We start from the raw sequence: 22568 nt of genomic DNA on the forward strand, positions 1-22568 counted from the left end.
GGGCAGTGGAACGGATCCGCAACCACCTGCGGCTCTCCCTTTCCCCTACCTTTCTGGTTCCCAAGCACTCGGGGAGCTTTCGCCTCATTCTCAATCTCAAGAGAATCAATCGGCACATCTGTACAGAACACTTTTGAATGGAAACATTGGCATTCATACTATCATGTCTCAGACCAGAAGACTGGACAGTATCCATAGATCTCAAGGATGCTTACCTCCATGTCCCGATAGCACCAGCATCCAGGGACCTCCTGGGCTTCTCCTTCGGGGGGGGGGGGGACGTGTTCCGTTTCAGCGCCCTCCCATTCGGCCTGAAACCCGCACCACGCCTGTTCACCAGGCTCGTGTTGTGTGTAGCGGCCTTTCTCAGGCAGCAAGGCCTGAGGGTATATTGCTACCTCGATGATTGGCTATTAGCAGCCAGCTCCCAGACTCTGCTCTCTCACCAGTTGTATCTGCTGAGAACGGTGCAGTCACTCGGGTTTGTTAGAAATTGGGAGAAGTTGGAGCTCGTGCCCACACAGTGCCCGACCTTCCTGGATGTGGTGATCGACATCCCCCACCAGCTGGCGCGCCCCAGCCCAGCTCGAGTGACTACGATCATATCCGCCGCCCGCCGCATCAGACGGCAGCGGCAGGTCCCAGCCAGATCCTTCAGTTCCTGGGGTATCTGGCAAGCCTGGTCGATGTGTTACCAGACTGTCGGCTACACATGCGCCCTCTGCAGATCCATCTTCTCGATCATTTCCACCCATCACGGGACCCCTTGACGAAGATGATTACCCTGCCCCCGGCTGCCCGCCTGCTGTTCTGGCGGTTTTGTTGCCCGGAGTTTCTGAGCAGGGGCAGCCCCCGCAGCCCACGTTCACAGTGACTACCGATGCCTCCCACACTTTTTGGTTTCCCTTTTCGACAAGGGTTTAACCATCTCAACCATCTGTGGTTGTCGCTCTGCCATTGCGGCAGTGCATACCAGTTTTGTGGACGGGTCTAGTATTTCTACTGCCCCCTCCCTCTCTGACTTAGTCCATGTCTTTTTCTTGGAACGCCCCCCCCCCCCCCCCCCCCCCCCCCCGTCGAGGAGATTGCTCCCGTCTTGGAGCCTTCCTCGAGTGTTGGAGGCTCTTGCCAGAGCACCTTTCGAGCCCCTAGCCGAAGCCTCCCTTAGGGATTTAACCATCAAGATGGTTTTTCTCTTGGCTATTGCCTCCGGGCAGCGCCGCAGTGCGCTTCACGCCCTGTCTACCCTACTGGGCCACGTACGTTGGGAACGGGCTGGAGTGCGTCTAATCCCTAACCCTTCGTTCGTGGCCAAGAACCAGACGGCAGCCTCCAGTCCGGTCGAGTCCGTTCCAGTGCGGGCGCTCAAATATTACTGGGCACGCACCAAAGACCGACGCTCCGGGGATCAACTTTTTGTAGTTACGAAGGAGCCCTTCTCTCCAGCTTCAAAGGACACCATATCGAAGTGGATTGTGGCCGCTATCAAAGCGGCTGGCCCAGAGGCTCTCTTCCCTGGCGTGGCGCCTCACGCGCACGACACTAGAGGGATTAGCGCTTCCTGGGCCCTATTCACGGGAGTGTCGGTCGAAGAGATCCAGAAAGCAGCCTATTGGCGTTCTCCCAATTCTTTCATCTCTTTTTATCTTAGGGACGTTCCCGCCGCAGTGCCCTCCTCTCGGGCAGCCCTTCTGTCGGCGGCTCAGTCCCATTGATTACACCGCCTTACAGCCAAGCCTCCCTTGTTAGTCCATGTTGGTCTAGCATACTATAACAGATAGGTGGTCGGATGTACTGATAGTAGATCATGAGGATCAGGCGTGATCCTCTTATCTACGAGGTACATCGACCACCTATCTGTTTCCGCCCTCCTTCCCCTCGCCTCGCAGCGCAACTTAACTGTGTGTCCAGGTTGCGGGTGCCTTGGTTACGTGGAACTGGAGGAAGAGTCATGGCGGGTGACGGGTTACGTGCGTACGTGCGTGCGGCCTGGGGGACACGGGCGGTGTAAGGTAGGCCATCAGTGTAAAAGTTTTTTGTTCGACGTTTGGGCAATTATAGGGATATGATAGCACACTATAACAGATAGGTGGTCGATGTACCTCGTAGATAAGAGGATCACGCCTGATCCTCGTGGTACATGTAATTTACAGATTCCAAGGTATCAAGACAAATCGCTGCTAGAAAACTTTCTTACAATGGTTTTAACAGTATTTGTGTTCACAAATGTACAGACAGGTTGATCTTGTTTACGTGTTAACACAAATATTACCTGCTTGGTACTTGTAGGCAAGAACCTTACTAATATCTTGATTTAATGAACTGTTTTCTCTTCTCATCTTCACCTCAGCTTTTATTTGTTGTAGAAATTGGTCCTCTTACAGTCAGCAAATATCTGTTACAAGACACTGGCTCTAGATTGTCAGAGCACCATCATCTTTCATCAGCAAAACTTTATAATGGCCAGCGAGAGTCTGATAACGCACAGTGAGTAGTAAAGCATTATATCAGTAGTTGCAATTGATTGACAAATTGCCCTACATCGACGTAAATAAGCACTGAATTGATCAGTGTTTTACTAGTAGTCATGATAAAAAATCATGGGCGTACATACTCGAGCAGGATTCGAACCTACGACCTCCTGATAACTGTAATTCAAATTTCATGAATTTGAATTACATCAGTAACCAAGATTCTAATGGGACCCAGGGAGAATGTACCTTTAGTGTTGCCCAGAGGCATCTACTGGTGGCTCTCAGAGGGCAGTTAAACTTTACCATGACAAATGGGACTCTAGTAACATATGGTGATCAGTAAAACTTCTATGCAGTTCAGTGTATTTTTATTTTTTAGCTCACCTGAGCCGAGGCTCAAGTGAACGCTCGCTCTTCTTCCGTCATCCGTCATAAACTTTTTACATTTTCATCTTCTTCTTGAGAACCCCATGACCAAATAGTACCGATTTTCACCAAACTTGACAGGTAGCATCCCTAGGGGGATAGGATCTCAATTTGTTCAAATGGGTACCATGCCCCACATGGGGGGGCCCTGAGGGCCCAAACCCCCCAAAATTAAGGAATCTTTAAAAATCTTCTCTAGAACCAGAAGTGATAGAGCTTAGTTAATACTATGAGTTAGTACCTTGATGAAAGTAGTTTCAAATTTTGTTTATGGCGGTATCAGGGGTGCCCCCCTTGGGACCCAGGGGAGGGATCCTAATGGGACCTAAATTGTACATTTTCATCTTCTTCATGAGAACCCCATGACCAATTTTCACCAAACTTGGCTGATAGCATCCCTAGGGGGACAGGATCTCAACTCCTTCAAAAGGGCGCCATGTCCCACCAGGCGGCCCCCAGGGGGACCCAAACCTCCCAAAATGAAGGAATCTTTAAAAAATCTTCTCTAGAACCAGAAGTGATAGAGCTAAGTTATTAACTATGAGTTAGTACATTGATGACTGTAGTTTCAAGTTTGTTCATAGTGGAATCAGGGGTGCCCCCATGCCACCCAGGGGAGGGGTCCTAATAGGAATGAATTTTCAACAAACTTAGCAGGTAGCATCCCTAAGGGGATCAGATCTTAATTCCTTCAAATGGGCACCATGCCCTGCCTGGGGAGGGGGGGCGCCCAGGGGGCCCAAACCACCCCCAGTGAGGAATCTTTAAAGATTTTCTCTAGAACCAGAAGTGATTGAGCTAAGTTAATACAATGAGTCAGTATATTGATGACTGTTTGTTTCAAGTTTGTTCGAATGGCAGACTCAAGGGTCCTCCCCCCCCCCCCCCCCTTGGGATCTAATGGAGTGTGGTGGGATGGTTCCAAATCAGAACTTAAGGACGTTCCCCAGTTGCATTTGTGCACATCCTAGCTGCGCAGGTTGGCATTGATGTAACAAAGGTCATAGAAGCGCACGCACGAGTGATGAACTGAGCAAGCTGAGCTGAGCAGCTGCTAGTAGATGGAGCTAGAGTGTGGTACGTACGGATACCCGACAACTCCCTACCGCGGACGCGCTGGGCAGCCTCGCTCGGCTCGTGTGCAGACTGTTCTACGCATTACAATCTGTACGTACTACGCAAAGGTCCGACGGTCCGAGCCGCATATTCATGGTCATGGTAGCACAACACTGAGTGACGGAATCGGGAAGATTGTAAGTGGAACTGAGCTGTTTCCATTTTCAGTTCATAGATCTGTTTTGTGACATGCAGTTCATTATCTGTTCATCAATATGGTCAAGTCGAGTGCTAAGGTACCTAGGGCCTATAGGCCCTAGTCGGGAACTACTAGTCTACTAGACTAGGTGTTAAAAACAAAAACAACAACAACAACAAAACAAACAATCATGACACACATCTTTAGGTCTAACAACTAAAACAATCTGAGTATCTCTGTTAAAATCTTAATTAGATCTAAACTTGTCATTACTAGTACAAAAATATTGTTTTTAATTTTTTGGTTACAAAATACAAGGTCACGAAAGTATTATTAAACAAGTATTTATCACTTTCACCATTCAGATATTAATTTTTGATTGCCAAATCTTATGTAATAGATTTAAAGAATTTTTTTTTTTTTCGAGGGGGGTACTCAAGGTACATCTCCATAATTTACAACACGTACTTTACCAACCACTGCAATAACCAACACATGCAGTCTACAATCAACGTCTTTATATTAAGATATTAAGATAAGGAGGCTCTGCTAGCACTAAAACAAGCACATGAACCCCCCCATTTTTACAATTGTTCTGCATTAAGTAACCCAATTTGATAAAGTTTCGTAAAAATTACATGGGTTTTGAATGTACAGCATGGCATTCATGAACCCCATCTCATCAGGGCACCCATCACGATAGGTTCCTGACCAGATTTTGGGGTCCGAGGATGATTTCTATCATATTGGGGTGTTGCCAGCACAAAACCAGCACATGAACCTCCACTTTTTATTGTTTTCTCTCTAATTAGTAAGCCTTTTTCTACAATTTGGTCAAATTTTGTGAAAATGACATGGGTTTTGAATGTATAGCATAAGTTTTATGAACCCACCTTGTCAGGGCATCCCTGCATTGTAGGTTCCTGACCAGATTTTTTGGACTTATGATGATATATGTCGCATTGGGGCGCTGCTAGCACAAAAATGAGCACATGAACCCCCACTTTTTATTGCTCTTCTGGTATTAGTAAGCCTTTTTCTACAATTTGGTCAAGTTTCGTGAAAATGACATGGGTTTTGAATGTACAGCATGATATTCATGAACCCCATCTAATCAGGGCACCCATGATAGGTTCCTGACCAGGTTTTGGGGACTTACGATGATATATGTCGCATGGGGGCGCTGCTAGCACAAAAACGAGCACATGAAACCCCACTTTTTATTGTTTTTATGCCTCCGCCACGAAGTTGTGCCGGAGGCATTATGTTTTCGGGTAGTCCGTCCGTCCGTCCTTCCGTCCGTTCGTAATGAATTTTGTGGACAGCGTAACTAAAAAACCTTTTGAGGTATCCTAATGAAACTTGGCATGTATGTGTATTAGGGGGTGAAGTTGTGCGTATTAACTTTTGGGTGCACATGCTCAAGGTCAAAGGTCAAGGTCAAATACGTAAAATTTCACTATATCCACCATATCTATGCAATGCCTGAAGATATTTTCTTGAAACTTAGTATATACATGTATTACCCATTTAAGATTCTCTGGTGAAAATTTGGGGTCGTGAGGTCAAAGGTCAAAAGGTCAAGTAAAAACATTAAAACTTCTTTTTTTTTCTCCGTACCTTGGAAAATTGTTCAAGGTATCTTCATGGAACATAGTATATACATGTACTGACTGGCAGTGATTATCTAGAGAATTTAGGGTTCATGGGGTCACAGGTCAGGTGTCAAAGGTCAAGGTCACTATTTCCCTCATATTCATGCAATGCCAGCAGGATTTTTTTTTTTTCACTTGGTGTATGCATGTATAACCTGATATAGATTCTCTGGAAACATTCTTTTTTTTCTTTCTTTTTTTTTTTTTGTTTGCGTCAAAAGTCAAAAGGTCAGAGATCAAGGGAATGTGCTGAACTAACTTTTCCTCCATATCTTGGAAGTGGCTCAAGTTATCTTGAAACTTACTACATATTCATGCATGTTCTGCCTGACAGTGATTATCCTATGAATTTTAGGGTCAAAGGCCAGATGAAAATGGTAACAATGTACTTTCCAATACAGAAATTGCACTTTTACTCCATACCTTGAAAATTACTCAATGCATAAACTTATGAATGGGTCAAAGTCAAGCTAAAGTCCTTAAATCCCCAAATACATGCTCTCCTATTCATCCAATTAAACCTAGGACAAGGAAGGTGAACATTCAACACATTTGTGACAAACTTGTCATTTTGATATTTTGCCAATTGTGTGAAAATGTAATCACACATTGTCCACATGTACTATAGACTTATTAGGAGAATCATGCATTATGGTGGAGGCATACCAGTCGCCTTAGCGACATTTCTAGTTCTGGAATTAGTAAGCCTTCTTCTAAGATTTGGTCAAGTTTCATGAAAATGACATGGGTTTTGAATGTACAACATAAGTTTTATGAACCTTGTCCTTTAGCTCACCCCCAACAGAAAACGTCGATGAGAAGGATTTGAGAGATTTCAGTGTTTTCTGCCGCATGAGGGCGCTGCTTACTCAAGAATGAGAGTGTAAACACTAACTTTAAAACCTTTTCCTCATTTTGGGTACCTTTTTCTGCAATTCTTGCAAATTTGGAGAAAATATTGTGGATTTTGGAAGAATTATGGGGATTTAAGTTTGTCATTGCAGATTTTGTTGCCAATCATGGTCTTGATCCTGTAACGCTATCATTTTGGTACAGGATGGCAGATAAGTCATATTCTTCAAAGTCCCGTAGAAGAAAAACAAGCACATGAACGTATGGTTTTATTCACATATTTGGGCTTCGGTTGGGTCAAAGTTCCCACATGGAAAGTTTGAAGAAAAGGACATGGACTTCACTTTAACTGAGGAACGTCCTTAAATTGTACATGTTCATATTCTTGTTAAAAATGTCCACCAAACTTGGCAGGTAGCATGCCAGGGGGTTAACATCTCAATTTGTTCAACTGGACACCATGCTCCCCTTGGGGCCCAATCCCCCCCCCCCCCCCCCCCACATTAAGGAATATTTACAATTCTTCTCTAGAAACAGAAGTGATAAAGCAAAGTTAATACCATGAGTTTGTACATTGATGAATTTAGTTCCAAGTTTGTTCACTACAGATCCAGGATCCATCCGCCCTTGGAGTGGGGGAGGGATCCAAATGCAGACCGAAATTGTACATTTTCATCTTCTTGCTGAAAACAACATTAATGGACTTTCATCAAACTTGGCAAGTAGCATTCCTAGGGGGAATGGGATCTCAAAGTGTTTGAATGGGCACCATGCATTCCTGGTGGGCCCCAGAGGGCCAAAAACTCCTAAAATAAGGAATATTCAATAATATTCCTCTCTAGAATCAGAAGTAATAGAGCCTTAAGTCTTTTTTCTCCCCCAAACTGCATAGTCCAACCTTCTACAAAGTACAATGTATTTGCCAGGTATTTTTACCAGTGTGGTGGAATATGCAAATGGACACCATGCCCCCCAGCTCTCAAAGCTGCCCCTGCCCCAGGTTTCCAATGTTCTCAGGTAAGAGTCTGCAAGAATGCATGGAAGGTGAACTTGTGATACTCAGGTGAGCATAAGACCCCAGGTCTCTTGTTTTTAATGAATTACCAATCAGAAAATTTGCCTCTCCATGCTTTGATAGGTATGTCCCTACTTATGTCTTCAGTATACAGAACTTCTTTGTTTTGGAATTTGTTTGCAAAAGACAAGTTTCAAATCTATTTCATAGGAGTCATCTGCTGACATGAACAAAAACTCTATTTATTTAAACATTTATTTTACTAGGGGTCCATTCAAGTTCCACATCACGTCGGGCAATCCCACAGATCTAATGATTGAAAATGCAGCTCTGCAGGCCATGTTTAGTACATCTGGCATGCTCAAGGTGAGGCTTCAAATCTAGTGTGCTGACAAGTTTCACATTTTATAAAATCTATAGTGTATGTGCAATGCATTTGATATTTTTTCTTTTATCTGGAAACTAACTTGGCTATTTTTGAGATCTCCTACAAAGTGTATGCAATTTACCACAATTCCTTTTTTCTTTCCACATACACTTACAATGATTTTGCTCCGTTCATCCATTTTACATGAATATCTGCATAATATGATAATTGTCTTTCACTAGTAAGAGAATCTGGCAAGGACCTTGTACATGGACTAAGAATCACAGTCCATCTAGGCAAGAATATTAAGATATCATGCATCAGAAGAACAAACATTTTAAATGCAAACTAGATCCCGTTTACAGTGCGAGGCTCGGCCGCAGCTTGGCCGCGACCAAGCCCGCCTTCATTTCAGTGTAAACGCGCAAAAGGCCAAATGCGGTGCCAAAATTGGCCGCGCATTTGGACACGCTCTGGAAGTGGTCTCGGCCGCGGCCGAGCCTGGCCTTTTTTCAGTGTAAATGCTAACTGGGCCAAATGCGCGGCCAATTTTAGTCTGGCTTCCAAACCCTCTGCCCTTACTATTTCGCTATTCAGGATATTAACCCCCTCAACGTCGAAAACTAGTATAGTTTATGGTGGTTTTGTGTCCTGCAAATGATTTTTCCTTCGGCAAAGGCCTTTGCTCAAATGGCAACTTCATCGCCACGGAATGCAGTTGGCAAAGGGTCTGAAAACCAGACTATACCAAATTGCGTTTGTCTACAAGCTGAGCGCCACTACGACAAAATATTGAAAGGTTTGAATTAAAAGCGCGGCCGAGCCCGGCAGTGTAAATGGACAAAATTGCGGGGCTCGGCCCCACACTTGAGGCTGGGCTCGGCCGCGGCTCGGCCCAGCCCCGCACTGTAAACGGGGTCCTAGAAACACATAGCAAAAATTAATTTGGTTTATGTGAAAAAGAGATGGTCTAAGATTAATTCCTATGTACAATCAATTTGAAATTCATGAGGGTTTAATTTTTCTGCTCTCCACTACTTTTCTTCTCATTGTAAAAGAAAATGATGTGATAGTGGTTGAAAGGAATGCCATGACTGTGCATTATTCATAGGTGACACATTAGCACAAAATACACCAAAACTCAATTCCGGTTTTGGCCCTTTTGAATAATATGCCCAAACCCTACCTCAGAAAAGGGAAGGAATCCAGCTACAAATTTACCAGATAAACTTGTGTTCTAGAGATCTACTTTTAAAGTGAGTGTAGACAAGTGTGTAGACAATTGTGCAGAAGATTATATGTCGTAAACAACAACAGGTCAATTCAGAATGCCACATACTATGCTTCATAGAATCACAAAGCTTAGAATGTTTGATATTGAAGTTTATACAGATAGTAGTTAAGTTTTTCAGTAGTTTATCAAATTTTATATTGTTCTGCCAAATCTTTTTGTCGTGGTATTCTTAGCTTTAAATACATGTGACCTTTTCAGAGCAGTATGATTGGTTACATGTTGGGATGAATGGACAGTCCTTTTTTGTCATCAGTGTTACCATACTCATCAGAGATAAGGCAGTGCTATCATAGACAAAAAGTAGTAAACTTGTAGTGCAGCATGCCAGTACACCCAAATCAAGGTCATTCCAACCCAGCAAATCACCTGTGTAATGATCTGAAATTCAACTTGGCTGTTGTACGGTATCTCAAAAAAAAAAAAAAAGAAAATCAGATTTTTGCATTGATAACTTCCAATGTGATTTAAGTATAAATACACTCACTATATATATATATATATATATATATGTATATGTATATATATATATATATATATGTATATGTATATATATATATATATATATATATATATAAATATATATCTTGGAACTTTCCACTTGTTGGACTTCGAATTTTGTAATTATATAAAGAAGAACGAGTCTCAAGTACGCCATGGATCCAACAAGAAGGTTTTTTATTTACAAAATTTTCAGCCTGCCTCAGGCCATCGTCAGTGTAGTGTGTACTTAGACAGTGATAAGTTTCATGGTGTACTTGAGACTCGTTCTTCTTATGATTATATATATATATTGTCGCCCCAGCGACAAGACCTCATATCTACAAAATGTCAAATGTTCCAGGGGGCCAAAAAACATGGCGGCCAAAGCACTATAGCAAATGGGATAGCCTTTCCTTCAAAATGCCGTGGTGGCTTCATATTGGGGTTAAGACACTTAGGATTTGGACAGGACATCACTTAACCCATTGTTTGACCATTAATCCAAAAAAAAAGGCATTTTCACCAAAATTGCAGATACAAGGTCTTGTCACCCCAGCGACAATATATATAGTGAGTGTGAAAGGTGTGTTTTCAGTTGTTAACCCCTGGGCCGTTGCATCTTAGTAGTGTGTAGGTGAGAGAAAGGATGAGACGATAGACGTAGCTTGAATCCTCACAGTTTGATTTTTATTCTCAAGCTTTTGGGCCCTGCCCTTTATCAAGAGATGTGATGTACAGTTCACATTTGGGCTGGTTGCAAGCCAGCAATCAGTTGGCAACCGGATGCGGAAACAATTAGTGATGATGAATGGAGGTAGGCGTGCTGAAGTTAGGTGTGTATGTAACTTCAGCATACCTACCTCCACCCATCATCACTTCAAGCCATCATTCAGTTCATACCTCTTATATACTTACAATTGATAATCACATTTAAACACACACACACACACACAAAGTGTAAAATTAAAGGGTGTGTACAGTTCTGGTCGAGGTGAGGATTTCGCTTAACATTTTGCGAGAAATTCAGAAACCGCTCTATGAAATGTCAAAGAGCATGCAATTCTAAGCGGTATCAAAAGTTTATTTGATGAAAATCGGTTTTGAAATGGCTGAGATATTCAAAAACATTCAAATATTCAAAGGTGAAACAAAGAGATCCTAATAAAAAGCGTGGCCTGGAGTCTTTTATTGATATCACTTTTTTGGATATCTCGGCCATTTGAAAACCAATTTTCATCAAATTAACGTTGAATCCTTCTTAAAATTACATGCTCTTTCACATTTCATAAGAGGTTTCTCATTATCTCACTTAGGAATGTTCAAAACGTGAATCCCCACCTCAACTAGTACTGTACAGTCCCTTTAAGCTCCTTTTACACTTTCACAGACTGCTTCATGAATCACTACAGATCATAATCCATGGTGTTTTGGCATGCAACATCATGATTTTCCTCTCAATGCCAGTGTGAATACAATCCTAACTTGACATCTACATGGACAAGTACAGAGTCTACACAGACAGGCAAGGTAGCAGTGTGAACCACGCTGAAAATGTATACAAAGCTAGAGCATGGATTCAACTGGGTCCCCAGTCCTTACACGGATATCCCCAAAATGTTGACAAATGACTCATGCTTGTAGGTGCTCATTTGATAATTTATCCTTCTTGGGCAACATGCCTTCCGGGGTAAGTGTAGCAGGCACACCTCAAAATCTACAGCACATACCAGTATGCTTCTGCTTGTCGACACCATGATGGTAAAACTCTTAGTTGCAGCAACATTACAGCATAAACAAAACAGAACAAACCAAAAACAAAATACCAGGAGATGCGAGTGTTTGGGTCAAAAGCTTGGCTTCTCAGGCAATCACTTTACATCCAGTATGAAAGTAAAGTGTGAGCAATTTTCAAGAATTTTATGAGTTTGTATTGGTAAAATATACAGCATTTCAGTCCCAAATTGGATCAATGCTAATACAGACCTCCTGATGTCTTCTAGGAGTGTTCTGGGATGAATACGGAGGCAATAAGGAAGAGTTTAAAATGACTTTTACTTGTGGTGTCCAGGATGAAAAATCAAGCAAACTTCATTTTTTCCATGGACATGCCGAAAGGTCAAGTATCATGCCAGATGACTTCACGGTGTCAAAGCGGTCATGCCGAAAACAGCACGGATGATCCCAGAACGACAATCCATGATGACCTGTAATGTGATCAGTTAAAGTGTAAAAGGGGCTGTAGGAAACTTCCCAAGAGGCAGAACTATGATAAAGATTTGTTGTCAAAATTCAGGCAAGTGATGAAAGCTCAGACCAGAATAAAAAACACCTGCTTCTCATCTTTGTTTTTTCTTTTTTTTCCACAAGTTTGGATGAAAGTTGGTGGTAAATGGAGGTGCAGCCTTGTCCCAGATGAATATGGTAATACATGTAAGAGAAAGTTTACAATCTTACTATTCTTCCATTTCTTAGCAATTTATTCGTAGCATTTTGAGCAAGAGGTTCACTACCATGTTTTGAAATACTGGGAAGACCTTTATTCTCTATTGAATGTGTAGATTCATTTTTATTTTGGAAAAAGGAAAATTCTGCAAAACCTTTTGAAAAAGCTTTGTGAGATATTGTCTGAGTGCACGCTCTATCTGCTGACTTCTTTGCTTTACTGCCTTGAAACTTCTAATACTAATTGTTGTAGACTTTTTTTTCCCCTTTGTGACAGTCTGTGGTAACAAAAGCAGATAAAAAGAAGACTGGTGTTGAGATTGAGTTTATGACGTACGGCACAACTAGAGATAAGCAAAAGAGTGGGGCATATCTCTTTCTACCAGATGGAGAAGCTCAGGTAAGTCTTTTCCATTTATTGTAGAGACCTTGCAGATCGATTATTTTATCTGAGCAGCTACTATGAGAATTTGATACAAATGTTTGCTCAAACCTAAGGTCCTACTGTATCTGTTTCACATATAGCAGTGTACCCTGATTATTGTGTTAATATCAAGCTCATGAAAATTACAGACTGAGGATCTTGTATTTGATTAGTCACAGAAATAACAGACTACCAAAGCCACTGGTCTTGATATGATAAGTGCACAACTGCTGAAAAACTCGGCTCCAGCCATCTATCTGTAAACAGCATCCTCTCTTATTTAACTCGACACTGAGCATTGGCAAAGACCGTTTCGGTGAAAGAAGCTAAAAGTTTCTTCTTTCTACAAAGGCAGAAATACAATGTAGAACTGACAAAAACAACTACAAATCTATTTTTGTTATACTAATTGTTATGAAAATTATAAAAGCATGTGATAAATGATCAACTACAATGATTCTTTACCTGCTAGGGGCACAACACTGATACAGTGATTGCTTACATTTCTGATTACTTGTTGAAACAAATGGATCAAGGAGACTTAAGGATGTTCCTCAGTTATGTTTGTGTGCATCCTAGTTGCGCAGGTTGGTTAGTGACGTAACAAAGAGTGTAGAAGCGCACGCACGAGTGATGAGCTGAGCTGAGCAGCCGCTAGTAGATCGAGCTAGAGTCTAGTACCTACGGATACCCAACTGCTCCCCACCACAGCCAAGCTTGGCAGCCTCGCTCAGCTCACCTGCCGACTGTACGTGTTACAATCTGTATGTATTACACAAAGTTCAGCGGTCCAAGCCGCATATACATTGTCATTGTAGCACAATACTGATCGATAGAATCCGGAAGCTTGGAAGTGGAACTGAGCTGTTTCCATTTTCAATCCATAGATCTGTTTTGTGACATGCAGTTCATTATCTGTTTATCAACATGGTCAAGTAGAGTCTACCTAAGGCCTATAGGCCCTAGTCAAGGACTAGTACTAGTCTACTAGACTAGGTGTTAAAAACAACAACAACAAACATATGACACACATTTCATCTTTAGGTTAAACAACTAAAACAATCTGGATATCTCTGTTATCCTAAATCTAAATTGGATCTAAAGTTGTCATTACTAATACAAAATATTATTTTGTAATTGGCTACAAAATGATTGTATTTATCACTTTCACCATTCAGATATTGATTTTTTATTATTACCAAATCTAGTGTAACAAAAGGAGAATCAAAGAATTTTTTGTTATTGGGGGGAGGGGGTACTGAAGGTACATTTTCATAGTTTACAACACACACTTTACCAACCACTGCAACAACCAACAAATGCAATCTACAATCAACGCTGTTATATTAAGATTTGTTTTTCCTTTAGAGGACCGTCAATCTACAATCAACGCTGTTATATTAAGATTTGTTTTTCCTTTAGAGGACCGTCAGACTAATGCCAAAACTCCCATTTCTTTATATTTATTCTTCTTCCTCCAGTATCACTTTCTGCACATGGTTACAGCAAGTGGGTAAAACAAACAAACAAACATGCATGTCAATGTCGAGTTTTCCACGCTTGCGTCCACATATCATTATGGCTGTGCAAGGAAAATAATAACAAAAATGCACATGGACCTTCATTTCTGAATATTTTTCCACCCGATCACTGCAATTGCAACTCGTTTTTGTCGAGCCCTCCGGAGGTGTGGGGAGACTAAGGGATCGCCTGCGGCGTCTGTCCGTCCGTCGTCCGTCTTTAACGCTACAAAAACTTGAATAACTCTTTACTGATGACTTCAATTTCAATCAAACGTGGAAGGAAGAGTGGTTATACAAAGTTACACATTTTACGTAACGTGAAGGTCATCTCAAGGTCAAAGGTCACAGGCAGAGGTCAATGAACTTTAGGGCCCAATGTTCAGTTTTTGCGGCGCGTTTCAATTATGGCTCATAACTTTTTATGTATGTGTCCGTTTGTGACCAGAACTTGGATGGTAGATGTCCCTTGGGGAGTTGAAGGTCACCACAAGGTCAAAGGTCACAGACAAGGGTCAACAAACTTTTAGGGCCAATGTTAATTTTTTTATGGCATGTTTTGATTATGACTCACAACTTTTGATGTATATGTCTGTTTGTGACTAAACTTGGATGGTAGATGTCCCTTGGGGATTTGAAGGTCACCACAAGGTCAAAGGTCACAGACAGGGGTCAACGAACTTTTAGGGCTCAATGTTTAGTTTTTAGGGCGCGTTTGGATTATGGCTCATAACTTTTCATCCCTATGTCCATATGTGACCATACTTGGATGGTAGATGTCCCTTGGGGAGTTGAAGGTCATCACAAGGTCAAAGGTCATAGGCGGGTCAATGAACTTCCGGGAGTTAGAAAAACATTAATTTCTTCTATGTGAATGGGCGAGACACAATTTGGCACTTGCCTTGTGTTTTGTGGTTTTTTTGTTTTCTTGGTTTTTTTTTTTTTAAACATGGGGTTTTGAGTGAACCGCATGAGATTCACACATCCTATCAGGGTACCTCTGCATTGGTTCCTGACCAGATTTGGGGATGTTACAATGATTTCTGTCGCAAGGAGGCGCTGTTAGGTAAAAAGCGAGCACATAAACCCCCATTTTTTTTTACAATTCTGCACTAAGTAACCCTTCTTCTACAATTTGATTAAGTTTCATGAAAATGACACGGGTTTTGAATGGACAGCATGAGATTAATGAACCCACCCCGTCAGGGCATCCCTGCATAGGTTCCTGACCAGATTTTGGGGTCTTACGATGATATATGTCGCATAGGGGCGCTGCTAGCCTAAAAATAAACACATGAACCCCTACTCTTTATTATTTTTCTGGAATTAGTAAGCCTTTTTCTACAATTTGATCAAGTTTCGTGAAAATGACATGGGTTTTGAATGTACAGCATAAATTTAATGAACCTTGTCCTTTAGCTCATCCCTAACAGAAAACGTCCTTGACAAGGATTTGAGAGATTTCGGTGTTTTCTGCCGCATGAGGGTGCTGTTTGCTCAAGAATGACAGTGTAACCTCAACTTTAAAACCTTTCCATCGTTTTGGGTACCTTTCTCTGCAGTTCTTGTAAAGTTAGAGAAAATAATGTGGATTTTGAAATGGGGAATGGGGATTTAAGTTTGTCATTGCAGATTTTGTTGCCAATCATGGTCTTGATCCTGTAATGATATCATTTTGATACTGGACAGCAGATTGTCATATTCTTCAAAGTCCCGCAGAAAAAAAACAAGCACATGAACCTGCTGTTTTATTTACATGTGTGGGCTTCCGATGGGTCAAAGTTACGGTATGGTAAATTTGAAGAAAATGACATGGACTTCACTTTAACTGAGAATGGGATAAATCCCTACACCAGGAAGTGTCACCAGAGGCATGTTTTTGTGTTGTCCGTCTGTCTGTTCATCCTTGCGTCTGTCCGTAATCAATCAATGAAATCATATTTTTCCCCTTATCTCAGAAATTTCTCAAGGTATCTATATGAAACTTGATAAATATGCAAGTACTGTCTGACAGTGATTCTCTGTGGAATTTTTTGGTCATAGGGTCAAGGGTCAAAGGTCAAGTTTAAATTCTTGAAGTTTCACTATGTCCCCCATATGCATACATGTAATCATTATGGAAATTAGATAGCACTGCTGCAGTTTGAGTGTTTGTAGTTATATGCGATAGTGAGAATTGTTTTTATGCCTCTGCCACGAAGTGTCACTGGAGGCATTATGTTTTCAGGTTGTCTGTCCTTCTGTCCGTCCTTCCGTCCGTCCATAATGAATTTTGTGGACAGCATAACTAAAAAGCTGTTTGAGGTATCCTAATGAGACTTGGTATGTATATGCATGATGGACGAAGTTTTGCCTCTCAACTTTTGGGGGTACATGCTCAAGGTCAAAGGTCAAGGTCAAATGCTCAAAATTCCACTATTTCCCACATGTCTATGCTATGCCTGAAGGTATTTTATTGAAACTTAGTGTATACATGTATTACCCGAGAAAGGTTCTTTAGAGAAAATTTTGGGATGTAAGGCCAAATGTCATGTGAAAGTGCTAAAATTTCACTTTTTTTCCATATCTGGGAAATGGTCCAAGGTATCCTCATGGAACTTAGAACATGTGCATGTACTGCCAGATAATGATTCTCTTGGGAATTTTTGGGTCACAGGGCCAAATGTCAACTGTCAAAAGGTCAAGGTCAACTTCTTAAAATTTCACTATTATGCAATGCCTGCAGGATTTTTCTTGAAACTTAGTGTATACATTTGCTACCAAATAGAAATTTTACTAGTTAATGCTGAAATTACATTCCTTCTCCATACTATGGAAATTGGTCAATAAATATAAAAGGGTTAAAGGTCAAGTAACAATCATCAAAACCCTGATACCTGCTCTCTTAAACAATATAGCCTTTGATCAATTAAACCTACTTCAAGGGAAGTGAACAATCACCTCATTTGTGATAAATATGTCATTTTAATTTTTTACCAATAATGTGAAACTGTCATCACACATTGTCAAGACATACTATAGACTTAATGGGAGACCCTCGCATCATGGCGGAGACATATCAGTCACCATAGCAACATTTCTAGTTTGTTTGTTTTTAATGCTAGAAAAAATGACAAGTAGCAAAATTTTCTTAAATTTATATTTCTATTACTTTGTTCCACTACTGAGACATAGCAAAATGTTGTAGCCTCCTTATCAAGCATTCGCAGCATGTTGATTTAATCAATATCTTTGAAATGCGTAACTTTCAAATGGATTATATGATTTTCCTCTAATTTAATGGACTTGCTGTTCTAAAATTTCTACATACAATACATTGATGCCTACTTGGGGTGAATTCCTCTGGGCCTCACAGGTAGTAGCATGGGGGAGAGGAATTTACAACAAACAGTTACTCTTTGGCAGTCCAGAATGCATCCGGATTACCTTCTTATCTCAGTGGCATGCATTTGAGAATGCTTGCATTCTTACCCCATTCTGGCTGCCGTTTAGGAATGCTCAGCTTAACTGGACCTAGAGATAAGCATTCCGGAATGAAGCATAGAATGCTTCAACAATGCAGGCAACTTTGTCATATCCCTCCTGTCTGTCAAAACTTATCAGTAACAGGATTAATTTGCCAGGGTTCACAGCCTTTGTCTTCTAGAATGCATTTGATCAGCCCTGTGCTTTCACCAAGGAGGTACATATGCTGCTAACAGCTCGCCTTGTACAGTTGTACCTCAACTTACCTCCTTGCTCTCACTGATTTCAACATGTGGCTTCAGCGTGCACTTATGCCTGGCAATGTGATAGTTGTCTTTGTCCAGGCATGTGAGATTTCTTCAAATTTTCTCTTAGAGGACATTGTATTCAGTTTTCATCATGGAAGGATAAATTAGTCTTTTAGCATGGATAAGTGGACATTTGTGATATGCTCGTTGTCTATTCAATGTTTTCTTTCAGGCCAAGGGAAAGACAAAGTAGTACATTGTATGATGATGTTTGCAGTGACTCAAAAGGGTCTCAAAAGGGCATGTCAGGTATCCACACATCAAACAACTGTCCTTCGGTTCCAACACTCCAATTACAAATTTATGATGAAAAATGACACTGTGAGTAGCAACACAAGTTTCTAGTACTTTCTGAAATACATCTAAATAAGGACTCATATAACATGGATTAATTAACCTACAAATAAAACACAAGCTGAAGCTGAAAGATGGTCAAAAAATTTCTCACAAGAATATTTGTACACTTATGAAAAAGCTCCCTACATTACCCGACGCTTTCTCAGCCAAAATGCCCAACTGCTTGTCTTGCTAGAACAATTGTCAAGATTGTCACTTGCCTACATATAGGCCTGCTCCATTAAGAGTTACAATTGATCTTCCACTCATTTATTGAGCATAACTTAGCAAATCGGACATATAATTAACCCTGATCGTAGGTTATTGTTATGAAGATATTACGCTTGATAAAAAGCACAGATTGATAGATAGAGCATAACTTTTTGGAAGTAATGTTTAAGAAACAGTCCCAAGGGCATACTTTATGTGAGCCAGCTGCTTGCAGCCACAAAGACATCAAGGCGAGCAGCTCAAGCAAGAAGGCTGGAAAAGCTTGCTGGTGCAATGTACCGAAGAAATCCATATTGACCTGGTTTCAACCGCATTGACTCGCATCGACCCACTGCAACCTGCAGCCTAAAATCGTATGGACTCTTGCCATATACCGCATTGCCTTCATGCAACAGATAATGACATTGTTTACATCCTGGTCAGTACGGGTGGAAGAGGGTTGACACAGGTCATTAGGGGTTGAAAAGGATTCAGTTAAGGAATTAAAGCAGATATTTATACTGTTCAATACGGGTCAATACGGGTCGATGCGGTTTTAATTCCTTATGGACCCGGTTCGAAATCCGGCCATGTGTGAAGGTAGCATAAATTACCCTCCATTCCAGGACTAATCCAGTTCATTTTCACCCGGATCAAATCTGTTTTGTGACATGGCCGTGTGTGATTGTAGCATCAGAGGTTGTTAGCTGCAAAAGGATATCATTGATTCTGTTAAGCAGCAGCTGCATTTGCTTGTACATTATTGGTGTGTGGGGGGAAGGCAGCCCAACAGGAGACCATGTGGAGTAGGGAAATGTGCAAAAGCCGAGAAATGTGCAAACGTCTTGCCGGGAAATGTGCAAATTTCATCAACAGGAAATGTGCAAACGTTCAATTTTGCTGTGAAATGTGCAAACATTGCCGGGAAATGTACAAATCATTTACTTTCATGTTTAGCGATATTGTGTGTAAAGCTGGTAATTAAAATCCTTGATAGATTTCCAACCAAATTGGCAGGTAACACCATTATGGCAATGGGGTCTCAATTTAGATTAGGGGTGCCTTGTTCAGGGCACCCCTGGATGCGCCATATTCAAACATGAAATTTCAGTCATTAATGTCTTCATAGCACTAACTTAGCTCTATCTTTTTCTTTTCGACAGAAGAAGAAAGAAAATCAAGAGTTGAGGGACTCTGAGGCTTCAACTTGTCCCTTTGGCGGTTGGGGGAGTGGGGGCTTATTTTAACGAATTACGATCATATCACCATTAAGATGCTGTCTGCCAAATATGGGGAAAATCTGTTTTTGGGTTTACAAAAAAATGCCGGAAAAAAAAAAAAAAAAGAAAAAATGGTGGTTGCTATAGTCAAGTGGTAAAGATGGTAATGGTTCATGCACAGCTTTGATTGAGAGTTTCTCTTCCATCTATACATAATATAGGTGAAATGAATGGTTTGCACATTTCCCGCCAGCTTTTGCACATTTCCCGGTAAAATCGAACATTTGAGCATTTCCTGGCAAGATGTTTGCACATTTCCAGGCGTGTGCACATTTCCCGGTTCCACAGACCACTCTGATTATACAATAAAATCATGTTATCTTTAATAATGGGTAACGCAAATAGCAATACATTGACTTTATGAGTTTTAAAAGTGAAATGATTTTAATCTATAAAATGTATTACTTTTTTTCAGGCTCTTGACTCCTCTGCCCATGTGCCAATTAGGGTGACCCAGGGACCATTGATAACTCAAGTGGAAGTCATGTTTTACTGTGTTAAGCATACTATTGCACTCTCTAATACTCCAGGTAAGTAGCATGTTGAGAAACTTTGCAGAAATACACAGTCCACTAATGTTGCTCATTATTACTTATACTATATTACATTATTATCCTAACATCTTTTATGAAATGAGGCCTAGGTGTGACGCTGATGTGTACAATTTTCATACTATCTACTGTAGATGCTGTGCAAAACACAACGTTCAATGCAAGCAACAGTGTGAAAGCATACGTAATGTTGTAATGTTAAGCAGTGTAACAGCTGCAGTAATATTCCATTGCTGCTGAATGTGTGTCTCATCAGTAATAATGTTTTTGCGTTTGAAAATTTGCATGGTGATGTTGATGAGGAAGAGGGCTTTGAGCAACGGACATTAGTAGTGTTGGATACTGACTGACCGACTGCTGGATGGTGGAATGAGTAATTGTAAAGATATCTGTCAGTGTGTGTAGGTTTATTGTAAATGTTGTGTGAGAAAGTGCCTGAGTTTGTTGTGACAAATGCATTGTAGAAAAGAATGGAATGATTATTTTCTATTTCCATTGTGAAAGAGGTGTCAGAGTGTTGTTTGTTAAGATGTGTGAGGAAGTTGTTGACTTGATCTACTCTGTGTAGCTGATGATGAAGATTTTGTTGACATATCAAACCCTGAGTGAAGGTTTGTGTTCTCGTTGTGGGTGTTCCACATATTTTGGCAGTGAGATTAGAGAGAAGGGGAGCCAATGGCTGCACTTCATTGTTTGTAATGTGTTTCCATCGAAAGGAGGTAGAGAGTTGAGACATTAGGAGGATGTTGTGTATCTGTTGTGGTGTGAGTTAGGTTCAGGATTAGAAGGTTGATTGTTGGAGAGACGATGTTTGATGATGTCGCAGGCATCGTTGAGAGGAACACTGATGGAGCATGGATTCTACGTCAAAGCTAATGAGAGTGTCTAGAATTGATGGTAGTGTGAGAGAGAATGTCAATGAAATGCTTGGAATTGTGGATGTGGTGGTCTGTGATGCCTGCTACTGGCTGTAAGATTATGACAAATGTTTGCTTAATTGGGAGCAAAGGGAACCTTGTGTTGAGATGATAGAACTAGGGACTAATGGTTTGTGAATTGTGGGTTGACCAAAGAGGATTGGACATCTGCTGGAAGAGGCTTGGAGTTTGAAGTGTAGCTGTTAAGATGTGTAAGGGGTTGGATGGTAGTTCTAGAATCTGTGCTTTGAGTTTTTCCTGCCCCAGGCTGCATTTCAGTTTGCTTTACATTGGGCATTGTTTTCTTGTCTTTTTGTTCGTGTTATGTTTTGTCCACGATGACTGTAGTGTTGCCTTTGTGTGCATGTACAGTGTGGATGGATTCGTTGTAGTGTAGAATTTTGGTCGCTGTTGGATCTTTTTTATGCCTCCACCATTAAAGTTGTTTCCAACTCTGGGTCTCTTGATAAAATGGACTTGAAGTTGATGTGGAAGTTAATCATTGATTAAGTGGACTTAGAGTTGATTTGAGAGTTTAATCATAGATTATCTTGACTTAATGTTATTAAAATTTATCTTTTGATAAGACGGGACCCAGGTTTGCTAATGTACACAGCACTACGCAGTGTGTACCAGTGAAGTTCCACCATTGTACTGGACACAGTCAGGCATGCAATGTCTCTTAGCGATGAGCACATGCTTCACATGTATCGCTCATTTATCATGATAGCCAATGAACTGATCATGTATAAAGTTCCGTGTATAACGAAAGTTTGATTTCTAGTCATCGTGCAAGATTTCCTTCTGTCCAATTTTGTCTCCTTGGCTTAAGCTGATGTTCATTATTCCCAAGGTTTATTGTTTTGAATATAAGATGAGGTTCGTTATTCTAAAAAGCACAAATGCCAAAAGAGAGAGGTCAAGGGCGCCACAAAGTCAAGAATTTACTCTCTGTCATAATGTAGAAATGTTGCGATTGTGAAATACTTTTCTTGTATTATGTGGGCAATATTGATGTTTACATGATGGTGTTCAAAAGAAAAAAAAAAAGATTCAGTGTATCATCTGTATTGTTATGGCTATAATTTGACTAACCAATGTAATGGTGCTTGAAAGTGACATATTTGTCTTTGAGCTCCACTCTTTAAAATGAATGACCCTATCTTTGGACTTTCAGATGTTTTATATGCTGTGAAGCTGCTACTGTATTTGTATGCCTCTGCCACGAAGTGTCGCAAGAGGCATTATGTTTTCAGGTTGTCTGTCTGTCCGTCTTTCCGTCTGTGATCAATTTTGA

General features: G+C 41.0%; 1 protein-coding gene across 2 annotated transcripts in view; it reads left to right on the forward strand.

Annotated features, from left to right (window-relative positions):
- The window catches only part of LOC140238356 (alpha-mannosidase 2x-like), a 158656-nt gene that overhangs the window by 110801 nt on the left and 25287 nt on the right, over nt 1-22568 (forward strand). For both annotated transcript variants that reach the window (XM_072318289.1, XM_072318290.1), the window contains exons 14-17: nt 2351-2487; nt 7944-8043; nt 12538-12660; nt 20219-20333. In XM_072318289.1, the coding sequence (XP_072174390.1) occupies nt 2351-2487; nt 7944-8043; nt 12538-12660; nt 20219-20333 (475 nt within the window). The remainder of the gene's footprint in view (nt 1-2350; nt 2488-7943; nt 8044-12537; nt 12661-20218; nt 20334-22568) is intronic.

This window comes from Diadema setosum, chromosome 14 (assembly GCF_964275005.1).
Source record: "Diadema setosum chromosome 14, eeDiaSeto1, whole genome shotgun sequence".
Classification (NCBI taxonomy): Eukaryota; Metazoa; Echinodermata; class Echinoidea; order Diadematoida; family Diadematidae; genus Diadema; species Diadema setosum.